General features: G+C 42.9%; 1 protein-coding gene across 2 annotated transcripts in view; it reads right to left on the minus strand.

Annotated features, from left to right (window-relative positions):
- The window catches only part of met (MET proto-oncogene, receptor tyrosine kinase), a 125,795-nt gene extending 114,750 nt beyond the window's left edge, over positions 1-11,045 (minus strand). For both annotated transcript variants that reach the window (XM_085780166.1, XM_085780168.1), the window contains exons 1-3: positions 10,695-11,045; positions 8,509-8,843; positions 6,821-7,749 (exon numbers count right to left, since the gene is read on the minus strand). In XM_085780166.1, coding sequence (XP_085636292.1) covers positions 6,821-7,749; positions 8,509-8,842 — 1,263 coding nt within the window. In that variant the 5' untranslated portion in view covers position 8,843; positions 10,695-11,045. The remainder of the gene's footprint in view (positions 1-6,820; positions 7,750-8,508; positions 8,844-10,694) is intronic.
- Positions 11,046-19,810: the final 8,765 nt, after the last annotated feature.

Genomic DNA, 19,810 nt, shown 5'->3' on the forward strand with positions numbered 1-19,810 from the left:
AACAACTTGCAGGATGTGGGTTCTCTGAGTGTTTTATTCTGAAATCTGCTCCTTTTTTTGTGGATCACTTTAGAAATTGAGTCAACCAATCAGAAGTGAGGCTCAGAGCCTCCTGCTCTCTTCTGATTGGCTGACACCGATCCGTTGTTACCAAAGCTCCAGAGAGAAGCTGAGAGAGAGGAGATGAAAAACTGCATTGGGATGTTCTTAAAACCACAATTACATCTTTCTGTGGATCAAAACTTCAAAATAAAGTCTTAAAACCAACCGTCACGACTTCCTGTGACTTTGTGATGTCACAACAAAGCAGTCACCCAAAGCCCCGCCCACCTGGACCCACCACAATCCACAACTTGCAGGATTTCGTTTTATACCTAGAATCTGCTCATTTTCATTGGCCCATTCAAAAAAAGAAACCAGCCAGCCAATCAGAAGGGAGACTCAGAGCCTCTTATACAAAATTGTAATTATTAGACTAGTGTTTACAACTGCACCCGGTTAAGTAGCATAATAACAGAAATCTACTAAACCACAGTAAGCAGTAGTTACTTTCATCATGAAGAACAGTCATTATGTCTTTGGCTTCCTGTTGATGGAGCAGCCTGAAGACAGAATCTGCCCCACGGAGAGAGAGAGAAGGAGAGAGGAGGAGGCAGGTGGGTGGGTGGGAGTGCAGAAACGACAGATCTGCACCGTCACGTAGAGTTTGAGGCACTCATCATTACAACATTTATCATATCTCGCTGCCTAAAACCGGAGTTAAGAGGCCCTGTCTGCCCGAGCTGACAACCACCTCTTAAAAAGACTTCAAACATACTCTTACACGCTGCTGCTGCTGCTGCTGCTGCTTCTCCACCTCATCCCACAACCACAACGACAAAAATAAACCTCCTCCTGCCTCCCTCTGAACATTTACAACCTTTTATGAATTTATGGCCGAGCTTATCTCAAACCCAAACCCTCACGATAACAAAAAAAAAAAAAAAAGTCTACCTGCCATATGCCACTGAATAGGAGCCACGATTAGCTTCAGATGGGCAGTTGTTGAACGGTGCGTCGCGTCGTGTTGTGTTGTGACAGACGAGGACAAGAGGATACAAGTTAAGACTGCCAGCAATAAAAAAAAAAAAAAAAAAAAAGAGAAGCTGGAAAACGGCTCCCCAAGATAAAAAATAAATAAATAAAAGCTCCTCTGGCTGCAGCGATTCAGCACTCGACCTGCTGCGTCTGCAACAATGTCTTTTAGAGACGGAAATTATTTTTTTTGAAACAGCAGATTTTTGTACCATTATTTGTCGGCGCTGACTCCTCTCTGCTCTGGATCGGTTGTGGACGTTTTGGGGGGAAATTAAAAAGAAGGATCAGATTAATCATGCAACTGCAAAAAAAAGAATGAAGTCAGCATCGTTTGAAAAGAAACTCACACTAAAAAGTGAGTCAGACAGACAAAGATCGCTGCGATAATTAATATTCGTCGGCACCGAGATGCTCCTGATGAACACCTCGGAGCAAAACTGATGTCATGTCTTTTCTTTTTTCTTTTTTTGCGCCGACCCTGTAATCATCAAGTGATTCAACAGGAAGGAATCCGTCTGTCTAATAATGGAATAACTGATCAAAACACACACGCGGTGCTTTCACACCGTCGCTGCTATCAGGAGGAAGATGGAAGATGATGAGCGCTCGGTGCACAAAGCAGCCCTTGTTGTTAAAGACTGTTTTTGGAAGCGGAGAAGCGTGACGCGTTAAAGTTGTTTGATTTGCAGCAGGATGAGATGAGGATGATTTTTTTCTCTCTGCTCTGCGCTCTCTCTCACACACACACACACAGACACACAACAGTGAGCTCAGTGAGTTATCAGTTTACAGGAGAGGAATGCATCTTCGACTTCTGCACATTCCAATAACAACCACAAAATTTGTTCACTGTTAAGCGTTATAGCAGGGAAAACGTTTCACAGCTGCTCATCAAAGACGCCAGAGGACAGAAGGTCTGTGGTATTCAAACGCTCTGCTATCGTCCAACTCTTTTCATACCTCATACTTCGTGACAGAAGTGGGTTTTTTTTTTTTTGTTGCTGCTGTTGTGTTTTTTTTTTTGCTTTTAGATCTGTGGAGGTCAAAGAAGTTTCTGTCTCCGAAGAAGAAGGAGAAGGAGGAGAAGAGGAGGAGAGGAGCCACGGGGTTTTTGGAAAATTATGCATCCACAAAAGATCAACCTATAGATGTGACCTCCACTTTCCCACAGGTGCTGGCAACAGGTGGGGGTCGCAGGGGGGGAGGAGGAGGAGGAGGAGGAGGAGGAGGAGGAGGAGGAGGACGAGGCCTCGCCGCCAGTGTGGCCGGCTGCCACCGCGGCCCGGGGAGGGATCATCTTCCGCCCAGCTGCTGATGCCCTGTTATCCCCGAGTCATTCATCACGGCTCGCTGAGAGTCAGATATTCACTGCCCCCCCACCCCCTCCCTCACCCCCTCCCACCCTGAACCCCTCAGCTCCCAGCATTCCTCACTTTCCCCCTGTGGATCTCCCTCCCGATCGCTGATGGCTGTCGATGTGCCCACTCTGTCTCTCTCACTCTCTCTTTCTCTCACCCACCCACCCACCATGTATTTGCATGCATTTGCAAAGCTGGTTTGAATCTGCGTTAACAGCTTCACCACATGTCACTCTTCATGTCTGTGTGTGTGATCTCCGCTCTGCAGCCGGAGCCTCGACGATCACTACACACTCAAGACTGCAGGCAGCAGACGGTGGTGGTGGCGGTGTGTTTGGAAGTTACAGCTCCTGCAGCATCTGCACACACACACACATCCTGGGATGGGTCCAACTAAACACCTTAAGGTTTCTACTTAAAGTGCTGCAAATAATCTATGAGAAACGTTTCTTCATTAAGGTGAGAAATGAAGAATGTCCTTTGTGCAATGATTCGTGAACTTTAAGTGATCCCTTAATGTAAAAACAAGATAAAAAGAAACCTTAAATACTAAAGTGAACATTAAGGATGGTTTCTGCATCTTCTCTAATTGTAAAGAGCCTTAAACCTCGGACTTTAAGGAAATTCTCCATTAAAAGGTGTTTTGTGCAACGATTTAATCAACTTTAAGTGATTCCTTAAGGATAAGTCTAAGATAAGAAGAAAACCTCAAATACCTAAGTGAACTTTTTAGGGGAACTTTTTTGTAACCTATCAATGTAAGGAACCTTAACTCAGATTTAACGGGAAAAAAAAACTCCACTTAAGGTGTTTTGTGCAACAGTTTACTCAACTTTAAATGTTTCTTTAAGATATAATCTAAGATAAGAAGAAAAACCTCAACCTTAAATGAACATTTGAAGGAAATCTTAAACTTTAAGGATGTTTAATGCAACTGGAGCCTTCACTTACAACTTTTTTTGTGCGACTACTCCCTGGTTTCTATCTTCTAACTGCTCAGTCTGAAAATCAATGAGTGAAACTGGTTCATACATTCCTGTTGTTAACTGCACATTAGTGCAGTTTAAATGCACCGGGGAGTTATCTCTCTCTGTAACTTTGTTCCCTCTGCAGCGTCGTCGGGCAGATCCTTGTTTATTTTGTGTCTCGTGCTCATTCGAGTGCACGTTCCCACAGATGCACAAGTGCAGAGCCATGATGATGATGATGATGATGCTTCTTTTCTCACTTTGTGCAGGTTATTCACCACAAAAAGGCAGCAAGGAAGAAGAAGAAGAAGAAGACAGATATCCCATATAAAACATTAACTATTCAAAGAATTGACTTTTGCACAGGTTTTATATGGAAGTCAATGTTTGTTTGGCCTCAGGGACACACATACACAACACACACAACCATATAAAACTGAATGAAAACCGATGGACGTCAGGAAGCATTAACCAGTATTTCTCAAACACACACACAGCAGCCTGGTGTGTGACAGCTGTGAGGACAATTGTGTGCGATTTGTTATAAATAGTAAAAAAAAAATTGCCGGGGACGACCGACAACCACAACGTTACGCCGCATGGTTGTGGTTTCTGCAGTCGGGCTAATCGCGGCAATAAATGCTGCTGCAGTGGAACTATGGGAAAACAGCACACACACAGACATACAGTACAGTACACACACACGTATACACATACACAAACACACACACCCGCCCAGTGTTTTGACAGGATGCTTCCTCAGAAGTGTGCTGTGTGTTTGCATACGACAGCAGCAGCGTGACTCCTGTACATGCTCGCCCTCGGTTTAATAAATCTGTCATGCAGGAGGCTGAGTGACGCTGCGCTGAAGTAAAGATGAAGTCACATGGGGGAGGAGGGGGTGGGGCAGGGGGGGAGGAAGTGGGGGGCACATATCGACAGACTGTTTGGCAGGGTGGTCGGCAGTTAACTTCATGTCACTATTGATCAGGTGATTCGGCCTCATCGATCGGGTCAATGTTGATGGATTGGAGGGGAGGGGAGGGGAGTGGGCGCTGGGAAAGGTAACAACTGGCTCACAGCAACAGGAGGCGGGGGGGGAGGGTGGCGGGCTGCTTGGATAAGACATGGAAGAATCACTAAAAAAAAAAGGTGAACTTTGAGCATCCAGATGTGACGATCCATCAAAAAAAAAGAGAGATAATCTATGAGAAACGTTTCTATATTAAGGTGAGAAATGTTTTCTGGTCACTCGGGTCTTTTGTGCAATGATTCGTGAACTTTGAGTGATCCCTTAATGTAAAAAACAAGATAAAAAGTAACCTCAAGTGAACATTTCCACTCATCACCTAAAAATTAACTTGTTTTTAGACAATTTTCACTTGTTTCAAACAAATTTTCAATTGAAATAAGTAGAAAAATCTGCCAGTGAAAGCACATTTTAAAGAAAAACTTGCTCAACTATCAGAGTTTTCTACTCATTTCGAGTGAAAGTATGCTTGAAAAAACTAAAACGTGTCTAAAAACAAACTACTTTTTAATGTGATGAGTCCTTTTTAAAGTATAATTAGATTTGATTTGACTAGAAATTACATCTTGACTAGAAATAAGACAGAAACCTTAAGGATGGTTTCTGCACCTTCTCTAATTGTAAAGAGCCTTAAACCTCGGACTTTAAGGAAAATCTCCATTAAAGGTGTTTTGTGCAACGGTTTAATCAACTTTAAGTGATTCCTTAAGGATACGTCTAAGATAAGAAGAAAACCTCAAATACCTAAGTGAACTTTTCACAAAAATCACAAAAAAAAAAGATGAATGCACCGCACCGACTTTGAGCTGTAATTTAAAAGGTGTTTACGTCCAGATGTGACGATTCATTCATCATCGTGTGAATATTCACCGATATAAAAAAAAAAAAGAGACATATTTGGTGCAGGTGTCCGTCTCCAACACAGACGTCCTCCTCCTCCTCCTGTGATGTTCGGCCAAAATCTGCACAACATCCAACATCCATCTTCACTTTCTGCTCATTTTCAAAATAATTCTGGCTCAGGTTTGTTTCTTCTACTCTGAGTCTCTACTAATGAATCTAATCTTGTCCCATAAAGCCAGAGATTAAACCATGTACATAAAAGGAGATGTATAAAACACAAGACATTACAGATCATCCCGAGACGGCAGGTGTGTGTGTGTGTGTGTGTGTGTGTGATCTGAACGAGAGGGGTCAGAGGTCAAGGACACAGTGGATACAGTGGACCGGCTGAACCCTGAGACCACCCAGCCACTGAGACGGATAAAAACAACGGAGGCCTGTAAACTTCTACAGGAGAAGAGAACTACAGATGACTGATAGAGACTTAAAGATGGAGACGACGCTCAGACTTGTTGCTGATGTTGTCTCCACTCCATAACAAGTCTTCAGCTTAAAAAACAACAACAAACGCATCGCTTTGCTGATAAACGACACAAAAAAAACAAAATGCACGTGTTGCATTTGAACTCAGCAGCAGCAGAAGCCATTGTAGAAGTTTCAGCTGCAGAAAGATACTTTAAAGGGGACATATTATGGAAATATCACTTGTTTGTCTCGCCTTTCGGCCCCTAAAATGTGAGAATTGACAAAAAAAATCTGTAATTTTCAGGCTGTTTCCTTGGTTGTCTGACAATGATGTGTCTAGTTTTCAAATTTCAATAATACCACCCCTACCTGGGACCAGTAGAGGGGGCGGGGCAAGCAATGGTTCATTTGCATTTAAAGGGACAGGCACTGCACTGCAAAAACTCAAAATCTTTCCAAGAATATTTGTCTTATTTCTTGTCAAAATGTCTCCAAAACTAATCTCTTTCCACTTAAAATAAGACTCATCACCTAAAAATGATTTTGTTTTTTAGACAGTTTTCACTTGTTTCAATCTAATTTTCAATTGACGTTTTTTGTACTTGTTACAAGAAAAAAAAACTTGGTCAACTATCGGATTTTTCTACTTATTTCAAGTGAAAATATGCTTAAAAGTAAAATTTGTCTAAAAACAAGCTACTTTGTGATGAGTCCTTTTTCAAGTATAATTAGATTTGTTTTGACTAGAAATAAGACAAATATTCTTGGTAAGAGTTTGTGTTTTTGCAGTGTGAAACCAGCCGTACTGAACGGGACTGTTCTGAACAAATGAAATAAGAGCTGTGATGTTTGATCCTTGGGGAATTTTGACCAAAGCATGTCACAGACGACTGGGAACTGTCTAAACTTGTGGAAAAGGGGCAGAATTTCATTTGTGTCAAAAGAAATTGATGAAAAATGAATAATTTGTACAAAGAAGAAGACATTCATTGTTATTTCCTTCCCTGAATAAACTTGTTGACAGTTGTGCAAACAGGAACATTTGCATTTCCCGCCAAAAAAAACAAAAACGCTCTTACCACGTTGTAGCAGGACCTCCTGTCCGATCCGGTGAAGTGGTACGGGTCGATGGTGCTGCACTGCTTCATGTACTTCTTGAACATGAAGTTGATGTGTTTCAGCGACATGATGCAGACGGCCGAGTTGGGCGTGGGCTCCGGCGAGTCGGGTTTCCCCCTGGCGAAGGCGGCGAACAGCACGTCGTCTCCCTCCTCCACGTTCAGCTGCTTCTGAAGCTCCACGTCGTCGCCCACCTTGGTCACGTGCGCCGCCTGCAGGATGTTGAACACCTTCGTCTCCTTCGCCGACCGCCGCCGCCTCTTGTCGGTGCTGATGCACTCGAGCGGCATCTCCACGTAGCGGCGGATCACCTGGTCCGTGGAGCACATGCGCACGATGCGGGTGTGGTAGGCGCCGGAGTCTCGGCTCACCCGCTGCACGGTCAGGAAGTAGGCGAACGGCCCGCTGTGGAAGGAGTAGACGTAGCGCAGGTAGTAGTTCCCTCGGAGCGCCGGGATCAGGTCCATGTGCGCGTTCTTGGAGTAGAAGGTGAAGCCGTTCTGGCTCGTCTTCATCTTCCGCAGCGACAGCGTGTGGGGGTGCGTCGTCGTCCCGCTGCTTCCTGAACCGGGAATCTCGTTGTTCCCGACGAAGAAGTTGATGAGGTTGCTCTCCACGTTGAGAACCTGGGAGCCCGCGGGGCTGACGACCACGTCGGCGTCGCCGTCGCCGGATCGCCCGCGGCCTCGCTGCGCCGTGTCGGCGAAGCAGTAAACTTCCTCATCCAGCGTCTTGGGAATGTTGTCTTCCTCCAGGACGTGGAACCTGCAGATGCCGTTGTCCGCCGAGCCGCAGCTGAACAGCCCCTTGTCGTAGATGTTCTCCACCACCAGGGCGATGTTGTGGTTGTCCACCCGGCTGCTGCTGCTGCTGTTTGCTGCGCCGGTCGCTAGGGGTGGGAGACAAAAAATCGATTTACATAAATATCGCAATACCTTTTTTGACGATTTTTAAATCGATTTTGTTTTTGAAATTTTTTTTTTTTTTTTTTTAAGGGACAACAAGGAGTTTTGGAAAAGCGAAGCGTTTTCACACTACATTTATGAGCCTCCGCACGCACCGTGAAATTCTTTGACCGGCGCAAGACAGATTCATGTTCAATTAAAGTCATAGGTTCGAAGGCGATCAGATACCGTCGTAGTTCCGACCATAAACTGCGATTCTGCGGCGTTATTCTCATGACTCGCTGCGAAACCGAAAGTAAAAAACGCAAAGAAAAACAAAATAATGATAGAGACAAAACGATATATTTATCGAAAATGGGCCCATTACCCCAAGTGTGGGTAGCGTAGATTAATCCACATTAACGTGAGACTTTTTTATAACCCAATAGAAACTCCTCGTTGTCCCTTTAAAACAATTTTTTTTTTTGAATTTTTTTTAAATATTATGCCATGTGCATTTGTTAGCCTTTTTTTTTACATACACAGAGTACAGGTTTTGAAAAGGGTTTAAGTTCACTTTATAATGGAGTATGTTAATTTATAGGCTCCTACAGTATTTGTGTGCAGATAAATGTTAAAAATGCAGACTAAAAATCGAGAGAATCTGCAATATCGTAGAATCGCAATTTAAATTGAATCGCCATCCAAAAGAAATCGTAGAAGAATCGAATCGGGAGAAAAAAAGCATATCGTCCCAGCCCTACCCTGTGTCGCCCTGTGGCCGCACGTCTCGTTGGCGAGCAGCGGCCCCGTGTGGTACTCCGCCAGCTTGGTGAGGTTGGGCGCCAGCGCGTAGATCCGATTCACCGTCCCCACGTAGATGATCCCGTCCAGCGTCACCATGTTCTGGACGGGGAAGTCGGCGGTGAAGGTCGGGAGGTCATAGGTCACGGAGAGGTTGAGTTTGTTGCCGCCACCACCGCTGCTGCCACCGCTCTCTGGTGGCTCTTTGTCGCACTGAGCGCGTGCGCCGGGACACAACAGCGTCCACAGCAGCAGCTGCAGCACGACAGCTCGCAGCCCAGAACCGGGATTCATCCTGTCCCAGAAACAAGACACATGAGACAAATGAGTCGGTGAAACGTGTCTCAGAGGAAAACAAAGACCTCAAAACATTCATCATCATCAACAACATCATCATCATCATCACATGCACAGCTCTGAATCGGCGGCGGCCTGGATTATTATATCTGCAACAAGGAGGAAGAAGGAGGTGAGTGTTGCAGCTCATCAACAGGAGCAGTGTGCGGGTGTGAAACCAGCGTTTACTCACTCCACCACAGACCAGAGGAGTCAGTCGCTGCACTGACACCGGCCTCCAAACCCCCCCCCCACCACCCACGACCCCCCCACACTGAATACATCAACTCAGTGAGACTCTTAGGGTGAGACTCTCGGGGTGAGCGCTCGGCGACCACAGAGCAGAGCGACACAAAGTGAGTCACCCAGAGAGGAGAGAGGAGCGACCACGGGCCTAAGTTTAGACAGCAGGAGCCCGAGGGAGCGAAGATAAACTCGATTAAAAACAAAAGAGGTGGGAGGGAAGAGGAGAGAGTGGAGAGGGAGAGAGTGAGTGTAGAAGGGGTGGGGGGGCTGTCCTTACAAAATGATAAATAACCCCAACGACTAAATGGTAATCCACTGGGAGATGCTTTTAGTGGAGAGAGGAGGGAGCGAAGGGAGCAGAGGGAAGGAGGGAAGGAGGGAAGGAGGGAAGGAGGGAAGGAGGGGGGGAAACACCACCAAAGCATTTGCAAAATGCATATTTGCATTCCTCCAATTTGGATGTGGTTACAACACAAACCCAAAAGACAGACACAGAGACACACAAAACAAGAGCGAAAAAAACATCCAGACACATCATCATCATCATATACTGTATCTGTGGCCACATTGTTTGAAGTTTTTATAACCAAATATAAGGATTTATAACCAAACTGTCAGGTTGTTGTTGCTTTTTGAAGCAGAAAACTCTGACCACAACAAACACACACTGAACCAACAGGTGTTTGTGTGTTTGTTTGCAGGCAAAAGCTTCCAATCCAGCACATAATCAATAACAAAAGTGGCAAAGACAGAGGAGAAAAAAAAACAAACTAAAATCAATGCAGCACAGGATCATTTAGTGTTGCAACATTCATTCACCTCAATTTTCCTCTTTTTTTTTATTATCTGCTGTAAATTACAAAGACAAATTGGCCTTTAGAGCACTTCTTCTTTTATGACACAATCACATTTTGCAAGAATGATAATAAAAAAAAGATTTGAGACTGAAATCATTATCTTATCAGTGAAAACAGATGGAAAACGGTGATAAATCATCAATTATTGCAATAATCAGGATGGTGCTGGATGTTTTTTTAGCTTTACTAGTAAAAGTTGAAGAAGAAGGAGTAGATGAAGGGTTACACAACTTTATGGAGGCTGTTTTCTTTCATTAGCAGGATGAGGTGAGATGAGTGTGGACTTGTTTTGGGACTAAAATTATGTGCAACAGGAGGCACGTTACTGCGCACCTGCACCAAACACACGTTACATTCACAGCTCCACTGTGCGTGTGTGTTTTTTGTTGTTTTTTTTACACTCTTTCTTTTCTTTTGAAGGACAAAAGGCGGTGGAAAACAGTGAAAATGTTTTCAGTTTGAGAGGAAAGTGAGTCACGTACGTAGAGAAAAAGAAGAAAGAAAAAAAAGCATGGCAATGGGAAGCTGGTGAAGTGAGAAGTTGGCAGCCAGTGGGAGAAGGAAAAAAACACAGTGAGGAGAGAAAAAACGTGCTGATACTGGATTAAAAGAGGGAAAAGAGCTGAGGAGTTCAGGAGTCAGTGAACATCTCATCAACTTTTACCGAATAAGCTGAATGAAAAAGTCCAGAAATAATAAAAACTCACCTGTTAACAACAGTGTTTCAGAGTCTGTGTCCCCGGTTTCAAATCATATTCCACTCATCTCCACTTTCTCATAAAGTCCGAACTGACGCTGCGAGTTTCTTCTCCTTCTTCTCTTTCTTCTTTTCGCTTCTTAATTGTGGAGAAAAATGACAAATAAAAACTCAGTCCGACTCTTTTTCTGTCTTTCTTTCTTTTCTTTTCTTCCTCAGAGTTCACCGTGAAGTCTCTCAGCGCTCAGCCTGACTCACTGAGTGACTGCATCCAGCTCCGACACACCGACACCGACACACATACACACACACACCACCACCGCCGCTGCTGCTGCTTCTGTCGCTGCTTCTCTCTCATCTCGCACTGCTGCGCGCGCGTTAAGCTCCGCCCCCTTTCTCTCCTGTGACGTATCCAGGTGCTGCTGCTGCTGCTGGCGCGCGGGACACTGCCCCTCCTCTATGTATGTGTGTGTGTGTGTGTGTGTGTGGAAAAAAGTCAATTACAAGCTGCACAAACCCACCAATTACTGACTAAACCACTCTGATTATCAAGGAAGCACGACTGATTTACTGATTTAATGTCTTTATTTGTGCGCTATCACACGTTTTATGGCCTCAATCCGCCATTTTTTAACCCAGATAGCCGCTCAATAAGTTAAAAGGATAGTTCACCCAAAATTGAAATTCCACTCATTATCTACTCACCCTTATGTCGACTAAGGGCTGGGAGAAGTTTCAGAGTCCTCTGTGCCTTCTCTGAGTTACAATTTGTCCATATAATGGTTGTGAATGGATACCACTTTTCTTCGTCCAAAAAGACACACCAAAAAAACATCCAGATACCTCCATAGTGCTCGTCTGTAATGTCCCTCTTGTATTGAAGCCCCGACATGAGAAATTGTTCCGAAAAAAATTAAATAAGTCGATATTTTAAGCTTGTTTGTAGCGGAAGCTCCCAGTGTCTCAGTTCACTGCTCTTCCTGTGTTGGGTTGGGGCTTCAATATAAGAGGGACATTACAGACGAGCACTATGGAGGTATCTGGATGTTTTTTGGTGTGTCTTTTTGGACGAAGAAAAGTGGTATCCATTCACAACCATTATATGGACAAATACTGCTGCATGGACCCCCCCGTAACTCAGAGAAGCCACGGAGGACTCTGAAACTTCTCACAGCTCTTAGTCGACATGAGGGTGAATAGATAATGAGTGAAATTTCAATTTTGGGTGAACTATCCCTATAAGTTAATTTAGGGCGAAAAAGAAATAAAACCAGGCCACATTTCTTCTCCAGCCTCCACCTGACTCTCTCTTTCTCTCTCTCTCCTCCACTGCCCCCATGTGAGTCAGACTTCTGCCTGTCATGTTAAAACGGCTCACTCGGCCATAAATAATGATCTAAGTTATAAAGGCGAAACCAACTACGTCTATGTGTGTGTGTGTGTGTGTGTGTGTGTGAGTGTGTCTGTGTGTGCCTAAGCCATGAATCACAGCGGGCAGCACAGGGGAAAAAAAAAAAATTCCTTTGTCCCACTTCCTGAAAAGGAGGCACAGTTGGAATGAAGACTGGAAACCTCTGATAACAGTGGATGTGGGATTAATAGGTGCAGAGCTGTTTGCACTCAGGACTCAACAACGGTGACATGTGAGGGTTTAATGAGATAGAAAGAGACAGAAAGGAACAAGTGTGTTCAAGTGTGTGGATGAGAGATGTGCAGCAGCTTCTCCGTGGATGTAATGAGTGTTTCTGTTTCTGTGAGGTGAAGCGTCATTATAGAGTAATTGTTTCCTCTCTCATCTGCTTTTTATGTTCAGACTAGAGTTAAAAATCTTAAAGGTCGTCGTCATCATCTGCCTTTCTACTCTTGATTCAACTCTCGCTGATTTCCCAAAGGAAAAACACTGTTACCTCATGACACGATGACACCAGGGGAGCCCTCAAACTGTCTGTGTGTGCATCATCAGCCTCTGCTTCACCTTGACGGACAACTGGAAGAAGAGAAAAGAAAAGAGGAGAAATTTGGAAACGTGCAAAACTGCAAAAATAATGAACAAAGAAGCTTTAAAGATGAGAAGAGAAGAGAAAAGAAAGTGTAGAGAAACAAGAGTAAGAGTAGATGTTTGTATTAAAGCTCCATACAGTATAAAGGTAGATGTTTGTGTTAAAGTTCCATACAGTATAAAGGTAGATGTCCATGTGTAGTGTGATTATAAAGCAGCTCTAGGTTCTATATTAATACTGTGAAAGTATCAAAGCCTCAGTCCACAGAGAAATGCACACAGCCTGTATTCAGAAACTGAGCCTTAAAACCAGCCGTCAGGACTTCCTGTCACTTTGTGATGTCACAACAAAGCAGTCACCCTCCAAAGCCCCGCCCCCTCACCACCTGGACAATACCATCCAACAACTTGAAAGATTTGGTTTTATTCTGAAATCTGCTCTATTTTTTTTATTGGATCAGTCAGAAATCAATCACTCAGGACTTCCTGTCACTTTGTGATGTCACAACGAAGCAGTCACTTTGGCTCATCAAGGATTTCCCATCTGCTTCGATGTGCTCTGTCTCTTTAAACTGAACGTAATGTTTTATGAATTGAAGGTGATTCAAGGGTGATGATTCTTGCACAACAAACAGAAAACAAAAAAACAGAAATCCTCCTCAAATAAAAGCTCATTGTTTGATGATCCAGAGGTTTCACAACAACACACTAACACACCAGTAACACACTCCTTCACTCACTGTTTGTTGGAGGAACTAGAGTTTTGCCTTTCCTCAGGGCATTTTCTGACACAGTTGCCAAGGGGTGTGTCTGTCTAATACAAGGGTGTGTGTGAGTCTTTATGTGTCTTACTGTATACCCTTAGGGTGTGTGTGTGCCTCTCGCCTCTCTCTCTCTCTCTGTGTGTGTGTGTGTGTGTGTGGCTGCTGTGGTAGTATAAACCCTTGTCTTGGCAGCAGCAGCGGTTGCAGCAGCAGAAGAAGAGGAAGAGGAGGGAAAAAGTAGTGTTGGTGGTGGTGGTGGTGGTGGTAAACATCATCACCATGAATGTGTGACACAAGCTGCTGGAATGATCTGCATTGCTGCGTGCAACCCACAACACCTGCAACACAACACACAAACAAACACACTACTTCTATTTTCTCCTCATTTCATTTCATTTCACCTTTATTTATTCAGGGAAGGTCAATTGAGAGCGAGCTCTCTTTTTCAATGACGCCCCGATTACAAAAACACACAGTTATACAATATACAAATACATCAAGATCATAATCCACAATTACATACAGGCTGTAGAACATTTGATAGTAAGTTTTTAAAACTATCTAAAGAAATAAGATGGTCCAGTTTCAGACAGCATTGTAGGTTATTCCTCTTTTGGGGGGCATAAAACTGAAAGGCAGTCTTCCCCAATTCTGTCCTGATACTGGACATTTGTAAAACCAACAAGTGTGCAAGTTACAAATTCTAAGTGAGATTAAGCTGGTAAGATAAACAGGTACAATTTCAAGTAAAGCTTTGTAAATAAAAACCATGCAATGTTGTTCCCTCCTTACACTTACTGTATAAGGATGGCCATCCAACCTTATTATAAAGAACACAGAGATGAGTTCGGAACGCCTCTCCAGTAATAAAACGAAGAGCGGAGTGACAAAGTGCATCTCATGCACACACAAACACCCACATGCACATATAAATAGGAAGATTTTATCCATTTTTTGAACCTGGACCTTTTTAAACCTGCTGCAACTGCATGAATCCAACTTGTTGTGGCGCCATCTGCTGGTTCCTGCAGGTTCTGCTCGTCCCCCTGGGATCAGTCAGGTCCTGGTTATTGAACAGGGAGAGAAAGAGGAGGAATCTCACAGACAAAGATGGTGTGTGGTGTGTGGGGATTATCAGAGCTGCACTCAGTCTTGATTTTACTGTTGCTGCTTGTCAACTGTTCTCGTGCACCTAAACCTGGTTATTTATCACCTGGGAGGTGGAGGAGGTGGAGGGAGGGTCAATACAAACCCTGGTTAACTGCTGACCAGGACAGTAAACTCTGATTAATGCCCCCCTGACCCATCAGATGCCCCCCTGAGGGGCTGTTTTCATTCTGCAGATGGACTCCTTTTTCTCTTTTTTTAACCTCTTACAAGTTGCTTTAGCTCATGCAAACAGAGCGGTGATTAAGTGTGTGCCGCCTCCATCGCCGTGAGCCGTGTGTCTTCATCGACAGGCCCCTCTTCAGCCCGATCGTTACGCCGTCATGACAGATAACGACGGAGAGGCTCATAAAAGGTCGAGGTGCTCTCGTTAACTTCAGTGTCTGCTGACGAAGACGACTCACAAATATAAAGTGTATAAAGAGGTTTTTACAACCAGTGACTGAGCTTCTACAGGGGGAGGGAAAAAAAATACTGCAGGGCGAAAAGTTCATCGTCATCATTTTTGATGCAACATTGACATATGTGTGTAAAATATGACGATGAAATCAAACCGATGAAGTGACAGGTCATGTAACTACAAGTGGTGTTTTCATAAAGCTCCTGTAAACACAATATTTCCATGTGTTTTCAATATCAGAAACACTTCATCTGTTGTAAATATCTGCAGATCCAAATATAAACACTCATACTTCACTCTAAAACTTGGCTGGTCAGTTCAACTAGAGCTGAGAGAGCAGCTGTGAGTGTGAAACTGCACTACAAAAAACAATCAATTAATTATCTTATTAAGGATTTCATATAGATTTAGGAAGATAGAAGTATTTTACACTTTTCTTCTGTGATTTATTGTGAAGGGTCGATCCATGAGAAGATCTAAAAAAAAAAGTGCAGTGTGTAGTTTAGTTTTCCATCTCCTCTCTCAGCTTTTCTATGGAGCTCTAGTAACAACAGGTCGGTGTCAGCCAATCAGAAGAGAGGAGGAGGCTCTGAGCCGCTCTTCTGGTTGTTTTGGCTGTTTTGTGAGTGATCCAATAAAAAAATAGTGCAGATTTCAGAATAAAACACTCAGAGAAACCAAATCCTGCAAGTTGTTGGATGGATGGTGTTGTCCAGGTGGTGAGGGGGCGGGGCTTTGGGTGACTGCTTTGTTGTGACATCACAAAGTGACAGGAAGTCCTGACGGCTGGTTTTAAGGCTCAGTTTCTGAATACAGACTGTGTGCATTTCTCTGTGGACTGAGGCTTTGATACTTTCACAGTATTAATATAGAACCTAGAGCTGCTTTATAATCACACTACACATGGACATCTACCTTTATACTGTATGGAGCTTTAACATAAACATCTACCTTTATACTGTATGGAGCTTTAACACAAACATCTACCTTTATACAGTATGGAGCTTTAACACAAACATCTACCTTCATACCGTATGGAGCTTTAATACAAACATCTGGAGCTTTAAAGAAGAAGATCTGCATTAATTGAGTTGCACTTTTTTGTTTTTGTAAATAATTGAAATGATTGTTGAGGCCAGTTTTGCTCACAGATGGATGGACTTGTTGTTTCCACTCTGTCCAAGCAGCTCCATATTTTCATGCCTAGACAGATCAGTGCCTCCATCTTCCATTACCTGTGTGTTTGATGAAGACACTGTAATGAAAAAGGAAACCAACAGATCACAATCTCACATATCACAGGAAATGGTCACAGCAGCAGCAGCAGCAGACGGGAGTCGGGAGTCGTTGTCGTCGTCAATAAGTCTGTGCTGCAGGTATCTGTCCATCTGCTTATATGAAGTCTCAGTGAAGGCTGTCAGTGGAGGGTGGGGATGTGATTAAGAAGGACACAAGAAGCTGCTTCACAATTCAGACTGTTTATTTCCATAGTGAGAAAACACACACATTATCACAGTTTTCAGAAGCGTTTAAGACACTTAAAATAAACAATAAACTCATCTTCTGCATGTTTTTGTTGAAACCAAATCATGTTGAATCATCCGTTTTGTATGAACGCTATAAACAGAAAAGCACATATAAAACCACACCCCTCTGCTTTTCATTTTTTAAATTCAGGCTGTAGTCAAGTCAGCTTCAATAAAATAAATAAATAAAAATAAATGCACTCTTTTATTTTTGCAGAATAATAAAAGTCTGTCCTGCTTCCCAGGAGCTTCCCAGGATCTTTCCAGTTCCCTCTCTCATCTCATCATTGTATAAAACGGTTTATGTGAAGCTCTTAAACGCTCCAGACGCTGCTTGTTTATCTGACTAAAATAAACCTCAAGTCAAGTGGCAGGGAAATCGCAGCACGACATCTGAACTTTACTCTGCATCAACAATGTTAAAACAATGTCAAAACCCATTTTCTTTGATATTCTTGTGTGTTATTTTGCAACAACAACAAAAAAAAACATCAAACAGTACTTTGATCCAACTAAAAAGTCATACTTTGATTCAATGTAAATCTAATTTTAATTGCATGCAAAACAAACCACAGAGAGGACAGATGATGATGAATTATTGTCTGGTTCAATTCCTGCTTCCATTAACAAAAAACCTTTTATTGTCATTATTATCAGAATAAAACAGCTGTATTGACTTAAAAAACACTCCAATGTTCCTCTTTAGTCCAGTGAGACATATGATTAAACTCTTTTTCTGATATGAATAAGTGGTTTTTCCTGAGTATCATCAGAAAAAGAGACCAGATATGTTTGGAAACATCATTTGTCAACAACACATTTATTGTCTCCAAAGTGACAGACGAGATGACAGGGATTTAGTCACATCCTCTTCCTGAAAGCTCTCATGCATAAAACGATGTGTTATATTTCCAGTTGTTCTTTAAAAAAAGGAAACCACTTATAGAGAAGTAAATTCATCAACACAAAGTCTGAGGAAAAGACGTCAGAGAGTTGAAGTAACAGGTGACGTCACAGATTTATAATGTTAACAGTGACCGACTGAGGGAGAACAAACAACCAGGTGTGCAGGAGCAGCGGTTGAACATCTGTATGATGAAAGTGTGTGTGTTTGTGTGTGTTTGTGTTGCTGTGGTTGGTAAGTAGTGGATCAGAGCCAGGCAGGCCATGATGTCATTGAACGCCTCATCATCTTCAGTATGTGCTGCTGCAACAGCTGAGAGAGCGAGAGGCCAAAAGTGATGCAGATTGTTCCTCTGACAATGTTGCATGGTGGATTTTCCCTTTGTGTGTGTGTGTGTTCATGTGTGTGTGTGAGAGAGAGAGATAGTGTGTGTGTGGCCTAAAGGAAATTTAAGACATTCGAGTGAGAAGAAAATCCTGTGCAGGACAATAATGAAGCCAAACAGAGTGAACGCAGGGGAACGTTGATTTCTGATCACAAGAAGAATATAAAGAATAGAAAAACGTTATTCTCTGTTTATCACAGAAAATCATCTTTGGCTCAAAAACACATTAAAAAGACAGGCAGACACTCTTCAGACATTGTGGCGGCATTTTGACCGGCAACCAACCACCGGTCTCCAGCTGCCGTCCTTTGTTCAGGGGTTTCGCTGTGGTTGTGACGCACTCCAATATAAAAAACAATCACTGCATCTCTTGAATCAAAAATAGCGATTTATTCGTGTCTGGTTTGCAACAGTCAAATTAAATTATGAACCTCATCAGAAGTAAGCGGAATGTTTGTGTTAATATAAGTCTTAAATAGTTATCTTCCGACAGCAATCACTTATATAGAGTGTTTGGTCTGAAACACGGGTCTGTCAGTCACTCTGCTCTGCTGTAAGCCGAGGAGAAAACTTTCCTTGTATCCTACAACCTTTATCCAATGAGGAGAGAGAACGGCATAAAGGGGCGGTCCTCTCTGTGTGTGCAGCCAAGGGATGCGTGTGAATGTGGTGATGTAGGGACGAGGGCGGGGACTGCTAACTCCATCGGCTGACAGGAAGTTAGCCAAAACGACCGGATCGCTTACTTCTGCTTGTAACAGCTATGTTCAATAATATTAATGATAATAATGATCAAACAAAATATGCAAATATGGCTCTAATAGACATAATAAAATAAATAAAACAAGATAAAACAATCCAGTGATTGATCAATGTGATAGAGGATGTGAAGTCATCCATTTAGGGTTTTTTTTTAAAAACTTATTTTAAGGACAATGGAAAAAGCATCTTTTTTTTCTTCCAAATTTGTTCTTAATTTTAGTTTTTTTGATCTGCGTCCACTTGTAAGTCCTGTATTGATTATTTATTATTGATACGGTACCAATTGCTGTTATATTGAAAACAGCTCTGAGAATGAGATCCTGGGTCTTTTTCTTCTTCTTCTTAGTAAACTGAGGCTTTATGTCTAAATTAATGTCTCTTTGTCTTTTCTGTACATTTGACTTGTTGATGCTTTGTTTTGCTGTGAGGTTAACTTCCCCTCGAGGAGCTTTGAAGAAATCTATTACTGTAAAGACGAACTTTATTTTTCTTTTACAGTTTCCTTTTCCTTTTTATGCACGGTCAAAATATATCATTTCAATAGTTTTCTTTTCTTTTTCCTGGACAAAAGCATGGAGACACAATCTCCTTTGTATGTGTGTGTGTGTGTGTGTGTGTACGGGGGAAAACCAGGACAACAGCAGCAGCTCCAGCTCCCTGAGGGTTTGTTTATTGAAACACACACAAACTGGAGAACACATGGTGGAGAATACAGAGGGCTGTGTGTGTGTGTGGGATCTGAGTCAGAAATGAGTTGTCTGTTAACAGATGATCAGCGAAGCCAGAGCTCTCCTCCTCTGGACTAAAGCCTCGCATCAGGCTCTTCATACGGAGGAGAAGAGCCTGGTTTCCATTCACGCGGATACGGAATTCACCAAATTCACCAAAGTAAAAGTGTTCACCAAAATAAAACTTTAGACAATAACTTGTGATACAGTTAAAGGAGCTGTATGTAAGAATGTGGCCAAAATTGTTGCTGCAGTCAAATTCAAAACACAGCAGCGTGTTGTTTCCCCTCCCCTACCCCCCAGACTGAATATCCATCAACAACCTCACTGTTTTATTGCTCTGACTCACAGTAACAACGTCATTCAGGTGATCTGACTGCAAGTTATTGTTACACTAGTAGGCTACGTGTTCTTCATATGAGACGTCTTACCGCAGAATAAACGACGCGAGCCGCTCCGTTTCTCCTCCACTTTCTGACGTCGGATCATAA

The sequence above is a fragment of the Trachurus japonicus genome, chromosome 6 (assembly GCF_045865225.1).
Source record: "Trachurus japonicus isolate A0001 chromosome 6, Traja_1.0".
Taxonomy (NCBI): domain Eukaryota; kingdom Metazoa; phylum Chordata; class Actinopteri; order Carangiformes; family Carangidae; genus Trachurus; species Trachurus japonicus.